The following is an 11939-nucleotide window of genomic DNA, read 5'->3' on the forward strand; positions in this document are numbered from 1 at the left end:
TGTGCCCTTATTATTATATTTATCCGGAATGCTTACATGTACATGCAAATAGAGGTGGGTCACTGGTCCTCAGAGCCCACAACTGCTCCTTGTGACAATTAATAATTTTGTCTTATCCCTATGTGTCGTGAGGTTGGGACCAGTTTGAGAACCACTGACCTAAGGTCACCTTGCGCAGTGACAACAAGAGTGGTACAAAGCCCCCCCAGCATTGTGCTGTTGAGCAGTGGAATTGCGATGGAACACCATCCAATACCTTTGAGATGAGTTGGAGTTTATGGCGTTTATGATCCAGAACTGATCATCAGCACCTGACCTCACTAATGGTCTTTTGGCTGAAGGCAATCAAATCCTCACAGCAAAGTTCTATTATCTAGGGAGACAAACTCCCTATTAATACCCTTTATTCACAGACAAAATAGACGACCCAGTGCCCTGCTCTAGGACACATACTGCATATACTGTATATATACGTGACAGTATTTGTGATATCTTGGAAATGATGCTAAAGGCCACACATCTTGTTGAGAGCACTCATCAGCACTCAAGCCTTTCAGGTGTTTAAACCACCTTTGGGCAAAAACAGTTTTAATATGTGCTTTTAACAATAGTTTTGGAAGAAAACAAGCTGTCAGATCATTATCAAGCGCAAACCTACTCTTCATACCAAGGAGGACATTTTGATGAACAAGTGTTGCTTAAATATTGGCAAACAGCTGTTTTATGTTAAAGCAATAGTCTGGCAGAATATCTGGTTTACACGATTTTTCAGTTACTCGCAATGTTGTGGATCAGACAAGACATGTTTGTTGTTTGAAGTCTCCTTCTTTAGTTTTGCACTTGAGCTATGATGCTAATGTAGCTAACAGATTATAGCCACCAACAAAGTCATGTAAGTATGTTTTCTTACCTGAAAATTAACAGTAAAAATCAAATGTTACATGGAAAATTTGAAAAGAAGAAGAGATGGAATGATACCATTTTTTGAAATATCGATACAAACTTAAATATCAGCCAATAGCAGTATAATAAGAGGAGGAGTCAGAATGACACAACACCTGTTGTCTGAAATGCTGTCATACTGTGTCCTAAACCACACCACCAAGTCTGCGCAGCCTTAATAAAGACTTGGATGTGGATTGTGTGGATTGAGAAACATGAGGAGAAACATGTTTTTTACTGAAAAATTTGGGTGACTATTGATGTCTAGTGTTTGTTAGCAGTGTTGGCCTTGTAGCTCCAGCGCTAAACTAAAGAAGCAAAATTGGACATGACACATACAGTTGATTGACTGTATCTGGGATAAGTGGAAAATTTTGTAAATTTGTCAAATCATTGCTTTCAGATGAGCATCTAAAAGTTGGCTATGATGCTCAAACTTCTTCAGCACTCAACCACTCCACAGCTTACAACATGACATCACACAATGTAAAGGTGCTATTTCAGGCTAGATTTGTTACAGAATTAAATCAGATGCATTCATTTCCATCTCTGAAAAGAAGGCCAGATGTCCCCAAACATTCAATGGGCAGATTTGTAACATTCATGTATCTCTTTTTATAATGCAATAGCCTACCATATTAAAAATGCTTCACAAAGTAGGTTTTTCAGTGCTCTTTGTTTGATCTCCTAGTGTAAATGGTAAAGGCTAAACCCCCTCTGGTATGTTTGCCCTCTTTCAGGAAATAGTGAACTTCAACTGCCGGAAGCTGGTGGCCTCCATGCCTCTGTTCGCCAACGCTGAGCCCAACTTTGTGACAGCCATGCTGACTAAGTTGCGCTTTGAGGTTTTCCAGCCCAGAGATTACATCATCCGCGAGGGCACCATCGGCAAGAAGATGTACTTCATCCAGCACGGCGTGGTCAACGTCCTGACCAAAGGAACAGTGGGAATGAAGCTTTCCGATGGCTCTTATTTTGGAGGTGCGGTCTCTTGTTGCCTGGGAAATTAACCTGTTTTCATAACTGCCTAAATTAGGTTCAAATTAAACTGTCACATCCCTTAATTAAAGTGCCCAAATTCTAATTAAACCCCTGCGATGCTGGAAACATGATTTAAGGTGGTTTGCGTGACCTCGCTTTCCACAGGATGGAATTAAAGCAGAGTTAAATGAGTTGGATATTTGAGTGTGTGTTCTTGCGGACCCTCACTGTCATTCCTTCAGACATTAAAGCGTAATAACTCGTCTCCAGTCCTCTCTGTCACTCTTGATAGTGACAAGCATAATTTCCCTGAGACGATCCAAGCTCTGCTGACATGTTCGCCTGATAATTATAGCCCTGTTATTTGGAGAGCAGTGATGAGTTTATTGTACAGTAAATGGCAAAATATCCAGCCTGTTTCGTGCTCGAGCCTTCCACCCACAAACCCTGGGGCTCCGCTAAAAGAGAGATTGCATGGGAGTACCGGTGACATGCTGTAATCTGATGCCTCAGACGGGTGCCAAAGCCAGAACGCCACGGTTTTTTAGGAGCCTCTGTGAGAATCAGGTGGTAGTGAAAAAAGCAGGTTGATTTTGTAATTCTCAGAATGAGTCTTTTGCAGCTTTATTCTCATTGTACTGTCATGCCATAGCCATAATATATCCATAATTACCATCTTACCATACTCCGTATCTGAACAGACTTTGAGCCCCCGCTCAAAACTCCAAAATGTATGCTTTCAGTTCCCAGATTCATTGTCAGAAGCACTGTGTGGAGGATAGTGCAAACACTGTTTGAAACAGCTAGAGGTGGTCCATGTTTTCTTGAATCTAGCTGGAGTTAACCAGAAGTGCACTGCACAAGATTTTATCTGAGCAAGTGCAAAAATCTTAAATGTAGTCAGTATATCTAATATTTCTTAATCAAGAGATTGTTGTAAGAATATTATAAGATTATTTAGATTATGTATTAAACACTTTTACTTCTTTTGAGAAATTTTATCTTATGGAAGTGTCTTATTCCATTGCCAGATAATTGTACTTGTTTCAAGCATCATTACAATCAGCAATTTCCTGTTGCTAACTTGAGAAAGCAATTAGCTAACTAGCTAAAAATCTACTGTGTTCTGTTACAGTTTTCCTTTTTATTGTTGTTTTAGAATAACAAGATCTTTATTACACCTAGCTGACTCATATGTTCTACTACAAGCGCCTGTTAGCTAGCTAATTTAGCTAATGTAAGCTAATGTTCAAGGTAAATTAATGGGCTCAGCAGATAGCTAAATGTTAGCTAATGGGCTCAGCAGATAGCTAAATGTTAGCTACTGTGTTCTTTTGCAATTTTGCTTTTATTTTGTAACTTTAGAATAACAAGCAGGACAGCTCTTTATTAAACATAAAGTTATGGTTCATATGTTCTATTACAAGCGCATGTTAGCTAGCTAATTTAGCTAATGTAAGCAAATGTTCAAGGTAAACTTATGGGCTAAGCAGATAGCTGCCTGGCAAACTAATCTTAGCTAAACAGCTTGCTGGTTCATGCTGGTCTAGTGCTGGTCTGGTACTGATTTAGCTCATCTCCCAGCATGGTCATGATGTTTGACCAGCATACAAAAATCCCATCATCCAAAACAATGCTGGTTTCGCTGGTGACCAGCTATCCTGGTCTATATTAGTGTTTCTAGCAAGGAGCTCTTTATTAAACCTAAACATGTAGCTCATATGGTCTATTACAAGCAGCTGTTGTGTAATGTAAGCTAATACTTAAGGAAACATCAAGTAACTTAAATTATTTACCTTACAGAACTTATTTAGTCTAATCTTATATGAATTATTTCAGTATTTTTTTTAATAAGACTGTTAGTTGTATTCAAATGGATTACCTCTACAGTAGCACTACTTTTACTTAAGTAGGGATTTAAATCTTTCCAGCTCTGAATTAACTACAAGGGTATACATGCTGCTTTATAGGCTAGATGTGATTTCTGTGTTATGTTCTTGGTGCTGAAGACGAATGTGATACTTTGATCATTTTTTTCCAAAATGATGCCAAGCTCTGCACTGGAACACGAGTTCAATGGCTGAGCGTCTGCTGAGAGATCCGGAGACAGTGTTGCTTTTTCTGACTTGTAGAAGTTGTGTGCGGTGAGCGTGCTCAGCGTCGCCGAGGAGTGCAAGACAATCCCTCTGCGCCTTTAAAATTCTGATGACTCAGCACTCTGCAGCCGCAGTGGGCAGGCAGGAGCGGGAGCGTGACCTTGGAAAGGTTGCGAATGAACAGATGCCTTCTGTAGCTGGAGTTAAAAGGGTGGTAGAAAGGCCTCCCCTGGGGGGTTCAGCGCGACAGATATTGAGCAGGATCATGGGAGAAATATCAGTAGCAGCAGAAGCACAGCATTCGTTTCCCTTTCAAGGCATGCTAGTGGTCTCAGGGGCTATGCAAAATAGCAATAGGACAGAAACTGCATGCAAGTCAGGCTGTTTGGTTATGTGTGTGGGTATGTAGCTCTTTGCAGGGACTAAACCCTGGGATGCTGGAAAACAATATTTTTTGTGGGGATATTTGGACGGTCTCAATGAAGGAAATTTCTTTTTTCTTTAAAAAAAATACAGCTGTTATTTAATAGAACAGTTTGGTGAAATATTTCCAAATTTATGCAGTGTGTGTATATATACACTATATGGACAAAAGTATTGGGACACCTACACATTAGACCTACAGGAGCTTTTATGACATCCCATTCTAAATCCATGGGGATTAATATGGAGTTGGCCCCCTCTTCGCAGCTATAACAGCTTCCACTCTTCCTGGAAGCTTTCTACAAGATTTTGGAGTGTCTGTGGGAATTCTGCCCATTCATCCAGAAGAGCATTTGTGATGTCAGACACTGATGTTGGACGAGAGGGCTTGGCTCGCATCTGTTTTAATTCATCCCAAAGGTGTTTGATGGGGTTGAGGTGTAGGCCAGTCAAGTTCTTTCACACCAAACTCACCAACCATGCCTTCATGGACCTTGCTTTGTGCACTGGGGCTCAGTCATGCTGGAACAGAAAAGGATCTTCCCCAAACTGTTCCCATGAAGTTGGAAGCGTGGAATTGCCCAAAATGTCTTGGTCTGCTGAAGCATTAAGATTTCCCTTCACTGGAACTAAGGGTTCTAGGCCAGCCCCTGAAAAACAACCCCAATACATTATCCCTCCTCCACCAAACTGTACAGTTGGCACAATGCAGTCAGGCAGGTAAGGTTCTCCTGGCATTTGCCAAACTCAGACTTGTCCAACAGACTGCCAGATAGAGAAGCGTGATTTATTACTCTACAGATTACGTTTCCACTACTCCAGAGTCCAGTGGCGATGTGCTTTACTTTACTCCCCCTCCACGCTTAGCATTGAAAATAAACTAAGTAATTTTACATAGATGCACTGAAAGTTGTTTCACATAAAAGATGTGTTGTTGAATAATTTGATATATGACGTATTTATTAAAATATTTTTATATAATAATGGACTTGGAAGCATGTCATGTCAATGACCCAACTCCTGCTGATGTTGTCATAATGGCCTTGAAGCTGATTGGCTGTGCTTGTCTTTTACGGCTTTTCAACCTCCTCATGTCTTCTTTCTTTTCCTCTTCTTTTCCATACTTCCTATCTTTTCTTTCTTTCTTTCTTTCTTTTTTTCTTTCTTTCTTTCTTTCTTTCTTCCTTTCTGTCTTGCAAACACTATTCAGTTTGGGAAATTCAAATGTAGTCAGGAGAGGTACCACACAAAGATAGCCATACAAACTTGTGTGTGTGTGTGTGTGTGTGTGCATTTGTGCCTGCATGTTCGTGTTTGGGCATTCATTTATGCATCCATTTCTGATTGAAAAGCCGTGATATATTGCCTCTTGACTTGATGAATGAGACCCAACAGTGAGTGGTCTGGAATGACGGGGTGGTCTATAATTAGCTGTGGCCTCCCGGAAGGAGGATATTAGAGTTTGCGTCTGCTGATCCAGAACTGATTCAGAGCACAAGCTGTGAGCCGGCTCTGATTGATGGAGGTTTCTGCTTATGCAGTGACCAGTGTTTTTAATGCACACTAACTGTTCTAGAACATTCACACTCAACATCTGTCACTCAAGTGAGGAGATCAGTAGCACACCTTGATCACTGCAAAGAAACTAGCTGCCAGTGGAGTCGATTTCTGTCCAGAGGAGCAGGAGGATTCATCGTATTAATACCTCAGCATGGCTGTTAAGGGACTTTATGTACTAGCTGTAATGTCAGAGTGAGCGAAGAGTATACATCACTCTGGCATATAATCAAATGTAGAATGTTTGCCTTACCCCAAACATAGTGATTCAGCCAAGACATATTAGGTATGCAATGTTTGCTTTAGTTTTGCACTGGAGCTATGAGGCTAATGTAGATAACAAGTAATGGAAGCTTATATTGCAATTAGCATTGTGTGTAATCTAAATAGACTTGCTTATGTGGTTTCTGATGTTGTATGGCATACTGTCTATAAAAATGGATTAAAAAACAGCCTTCCTGATGGCTGCTACTACTGCTGTGCAAAATACACTCTCAAAAAGGATGGTTCTTCAAGGGTCATTTAGTAAAGAAAATGGTTCTATAAAGAACCATGAACACTCAAAGAACCCTTTGCATGATTAAAGTTTTTTTTTTGCATCGTGAAAGCGTTCTTCAGATTGATGGAGAATGTGCTGTAGATAGTTCTACATAGAACCTTTTTGAAAAGGGTTCTATATAGCACTCAAAAGGGTTCTTCTATTGTTACAAGCTTGACAAGAACCCTCCTGGGTGATATACAGAACCCATTTGAAAAGAGTCTACAGCACATTCTTAAGAACCCTTTCATGATGCAAAAAACCCTTTAATAATGCAAAGCGTTCTTTGAGTGTTCATGGTTCTAAAGAATGTGCTGTAGATGGTTCTGTATAGAACCTTCTTGAAAAGGGTTCTATATAGCACCATCTATAGCACATTCTTAAGAACCGTTTCACGATGCAAAGAACCCTTTAATCTTGCAAAGCGTTCTTTGAGTGTTCATGGTTATTAAGAATGTGCTGTAGATGGTTCTATATAGAACCTTTTTGAAAAAGGTTCCATATAGCACCCAAAAGGGTTCTTCTATTGTTACAAGCTTGACAAGAACCCTTTTGGGTGCTATATAAATCCCTTTTCAAAAATATTCCATATAGAACAGCACATTCTTAAGAACCTTTATTATACAAAGATTCCTTTAACCTTGCAAAGGGTTTTTTGAGTGTTCATGGATCTTTATAGAACCATTTTCTTTACTAAAGAATCGATGAAGGACCATCTTTTTAGGAGTGTACTTTTATCCATTTTTACAGATAGGGCTGCCCCCAAAAATTTAAATACTCAAGAATTTTCTTATTAACATATTTGTTTCGATATTAAGTAGCCTTAACTACATTACAGTTCATCAGCAAAGGCCTTTAGATACACCACTTATTGTTAATATGCAGAAAATGTTAAAAATAAATACATTTTGGCTGGTTTAGTCAAATACATCATAAATTCAGGCCACGCATCCACATCTCCTCAGCTAAAAAGTTGTGTGGGAACACTTTAAAGTATCGGACAATAAGAATGCTCAGTGAAAAACTGTGATGAGAGGCTCATGTATCATGGAGGCCAGTTTAATGAATCATCTGAAATCTGTAAGTATAGTGGTGATCCTTCAGAGGAAAAACAGTATTGTATAAATGTTGCACTTTGATGACTCAAGAGACTTAATGGCGATTCTCCTAAAATTCCTTATTAGAAATATCTTTAGATAAAAATGAGACATTAGACACAAGAGAGATAAATGAGTTTAGCTGCAGAGAAAGATGAGAATTATTATCTATAAATCAGCTCTTTGCTCAGGAGAAATATCTGAGCAGGAGACATAAGCAAAAGTCCCCTTTGTCTTTCCATCTGATCTCATTGTTGTCTAGGAGAAACTACATAGATTTCGAGGAAATCTCTTTTGATTTTTCTTTCCTATGGGATGCCACTTTGTAGGCTACATGCTGAATCCACATCGGACACGATGCATCAGTGAAATCATAGCGCTAGTGAAGTACTAGCGAACATGCGGCCAATCTGCACTGCCTTTGGGGACTCAGCACGTAACCGCTTCAGGCAGGAAAATAAGCTCTTTTTTCTCCCTTTCTTTTTAATTAAGCACTCAACAAAAGCACAATCATAAGTTTTTACCACCGATAGTGACAAGATTCCTCACACATTGTTAGTACAGTGCATGAGCTGCTCTGCAACTGCTATGCCACCAAGATAAGTGGCATAGCACAAAATTCTGGGCATCCTCTGAAAGAGTGAGGGTCAAGTGCCTTAACTGTGGGAACATCATTGTAACATGCAACTATTTCATATTACTTTTAAGTCAAAACAAAAAACAGTATGCCCATTTCTTCTTACATTTTCTGGAAATTTAGAAAGCTTTGGTCTTGCATTAAAAAAATTCTTTCTAGGCTAAATTAATTTTGTGCATTGCTGACGCATTTTTATTCACTCTTTTCAAACTGGACAACTATGTGCTCCATCCACTCATTTCAAACAGCCTAAAATGGGGTGAGATTGAATACCTCAATGCGTAAAAAGATGATAGTTATTATCTTGTGTTTTGACAGATGTCTAGTGTCTAGCACAGCTGGTGTGACTGAAACACTGATTCAAATGGAAGTGAACCTGTTTGTCAGCTGGATGACTAAAAACACTCCAGATATTATTGTTTTAGGGGTCATTTTGACAATGACTAATTGAGTAGTTGTTTGGAAATACCAATGAGTATTCAAAGCCTCTAAAATGCTGTTTGGGCCTGTCCTATTTATACATAACAGTACACTGTACAGTTTCCTATTGCAGAAAATTATGAATGATCAATCCAATTAGCAAGCAAAAATGGTTTGTCGATAGGAGATCACACTGCTGTGCATGGATTCATTTAAACTTTACAGAGTGATAATGAGATCATAAAACTCCACTGCACTCTGCAGACCTCTAAATCATCTGACATTGATTTAAAGCAGTCTATTTAACTGTCAGCTATGGCTAGATGTCTCAGCGTCCATCTTTCATACTCTTACAAATGCATCCATACTGTGTTCATTTTCAGTTTTAAGGACTTTGAGAACATCTGAAAATGCCCTAAAAATGTAAAAATGTGTGGTGACAGATGCAAATCATGTTTATCTGTGTGTATGTTTGTGTGTTGTGCGTCTCTCCCTATGGCAGAAATCTGTTTGTTGACACGAGGTCGGCGAACGGCGAGTGTTCAGGCAGAGACGTACTGCCGCCTCTACTCGCTCTCAGTGGACCATTTTAACGAGGTGCTGGAGGAGTACCCCATGATGAGGAGAGCTTTCGAGACTGTTGCCATTGACAGGCTTGACCGTATAGGTAAGAACGCCAACACTTGGCAAAATAAATCAGATTTGCACAATATTCCAGTAAATCAGACAAGACTATGCAAAATGTAGATTATCACTTAATTTTCTTGTTCATTCATAACTTTATGCAGTTGTGTCATCACATAACAACATGGAATAGTCAATTATAACTGTGACCAGGGGTGGGTTGAAATTACTGAAAAAAAATAATAGCTACAATTGCAAATAACTAAATCTAATTTGTATTTACATGGGGCCCCTGGCTCACGGGCACCCTAGACAGCTGCCTGTCCTTGCCTAATGCAAAGACCGCTGCGAAGCCTAACAAGTAATGAAAGCTTATACTCAACCAATTAGCACTGGGCAAACCGCATGCCTAAATTACATACACTTAGCTCAAACTGTACTGAGTTGTTAAGTAATCTCAAATAGACTTGCTTATGTAATTTCCGACACTGTAAACATGCATACATATATCATACAATGTCACACAGGCAAGTCTGTTTGAGATTATTGAACAACTCAGCACAAATTTAAAGGGGATTCCACCAAAAGAACCAGGCGTCTGAAGAGTTAAAGGCCTCCAAAAGCTACCTCAAAGAAAGTGATTGTTTTATAATAGTTCTGAGATTAAATTTTGGCCTGAAACATTAATGGTGGATAAATACATGAGGCAAAATATTCCCCAGAGAAAAACTTTTACCATCATCAACATTACATTATATATGAAATTCAGAAAGCACATGTAACTTCACTGGTGGTTTTGGATAATAGATAAAGTGGCTATATTTGCATTGTAGACGTCACAACCCCTGGTTGCTATCACCACCACTGTAAAGAAAGAAGTTGTTAAGTTTCTTTACAGCACACTATTTCAAATCAAATCACTCTGACTGAGTAGTTTGTCATTTGCTTGATGTTAATTGGTGTGCATAAGCATCCATTACTTGTTAGTTACATTAGCCTCATAGCTCTGAAGGAAACAAACTTTGGAGACCAGATGTCTACACTGATCAACTACATTTGGGGTAAGGGGATTTGATTTTCAGCTGAACTACCTTTTTAATGTGCAAATCAGGTACTGATTTTTTTTCCATACTTGGTAGTATTGAAGCACTTCAGCTGTTATTGTTAAGGTATGAATTTCAATACCCAGCCTAAGTGGTATTCCAGGATTAGGCTTAATTAACATATGCACTGTGCCACCCTTCCCCAACAGGTAAGAAGAACTCTATATTAATGCACAAAGTGCAGCACGATCTCAACTCGGGTGTCTTCAACAACCGTGAGAATGAGATGATCCAGGAGATTGTCAAGTACGACCGCGAGATGGTGAAGCTTGTGGACCTGCAGCGCCCACGAGCCATGTCCATGACGCCTTCCATCCCCGGAGGCATCTTTGCCCCTCCTGGTCAATCCCAGGGTGCCTCCGCCATCGCCACCCTCCAGCAAGCCGTAGCCATGAGCTTCTGCCCCCAGATGGCCAGCCCTCTGGTGGGGCAGGGCGCGCTGCAGTCTCCCCGAATGGTCCGACGCTTCCAAGCCATCCAAAACCTTTCCAGCCCTGTGTCCATCTCTCCCATGCAGTCGCAGCCGCCAGGTCCAATTGCCGGGGGAGCCTATGCTTCTGCGGCCACTTCCAGCCCGCCAGTGCAGAGCCCATTAGCAGCAATGGGTGGCCGGACATTCCAGTATGGCTGCAGCCCAATGGGTGGGCGCACGGGATCTCAATTGTCCCTAATCCAGCAACATGTGCCCAGTCCTACTCGGGCCACCCCACAGAAGAGTACCCATTCCTTGCAGCATGGGGGCAGCCTAAGCCAGGATGCCCGGGCCTTGTCCGCTTCCCAGCCTTCCCTGCCCCAGGATGGCCCACCAGCTGTGGGCCCCAGCCCACCACCATCAACCCATGTATCCTCTACGTCCATTGGTCCACCACAAGCCCCTCACCCTGCCATTCCTGGGCCTTCTGGAGTTAGAAGTGCTGTGCCTCAAAGAATGGCATTGCCCCACCAGACATCAGCAGCAGGACCTGCTTACCCCTCCACTCCACCCCCTGTGGGTACCCCTCCGGTGGCCAGTGGAGCAGGTGTTGCAGGACAAGGTCATCTTGACCCAATAGTGCACAAGAAAGATTCAATAGTTAGTCTCCCAGAAACGGACTCAGCTAGATCCAGGCTGTCCTCGAACCTCTGACCGGAACACTCATGGCGGCACTATTGTGAGTCACAATGAATTCTGTTCCCCAGGTTCTATCAGTGCGGTATTTCTGTACGCTCGTAACAGCCTTCAGTGGAGGAGGCGGAATCTGAGATTCATAGCTGATGAGAAGGGGGATTACTCAGACAGATGTACTACTACTAGATATAACGTCGCTACTGTAACTAGATTGAAGCAAGTGGGATGTTTCTAGTCGACCCACTTGCATAGTTAGTCACTTTCGCGTTCAGCTAATAAAAATGCCCCCTTTCTGTCTTTGTTATGAAGAGGAACGGGGTGGAAATTCTGTTGCATACTCTGTAGAGTCCATACAATGCAATCTGGCCCGAGCTGGGACTTAAGTTATCAGGGACTTGCATCAGATGACAATG

General features: G+C 41.0%; 1 protein-coding gene across 1 annotated transcript in view; it reads left to right on the plus strand.

Annotated features, from left to right (window-relative positions):
* Positions 1–11544, plus strand: part of LOC118797005 (potassium/sodium hyperpolarization-activated cyclic nucleotide-gated channel 2-like) — a 79809-nt gene extending 68265 nt beyond the window's left edge. The window contains exons 6-8 of the mRNA XM_036556207.1: positions 1683–1923; positions 9194–9358; positions 10568–11544. Of these exons, the coding sequence (XP_036412100.1) occupies positions 1683–1923; positions 9194–9358; positions 10568–11544 (1383 nt within the window). The remainder of the gene's footprint in view (positions 1–1682; positions 1924–9193; positions 9359–10567) is intronic.
* Positions 11545–11939: the final 395 nt, after the last annotated feature.

This window comes from Colossoma macropomum, unplaced genomic scaffold (genome assembly GCF_904425465.1).
Source record: "Colossoma macropomum unplaced genomic scaffold, Colossoma_macropomum, whole genome shotgun sequence".
NCBI classification, from domain to species: domain Eukaryota; kingdom Metazoa; phylum Chordata; class Actinopteri; order Characiformes; family Serrasalmidae; genus Colossoma; species Colossoma macropomum.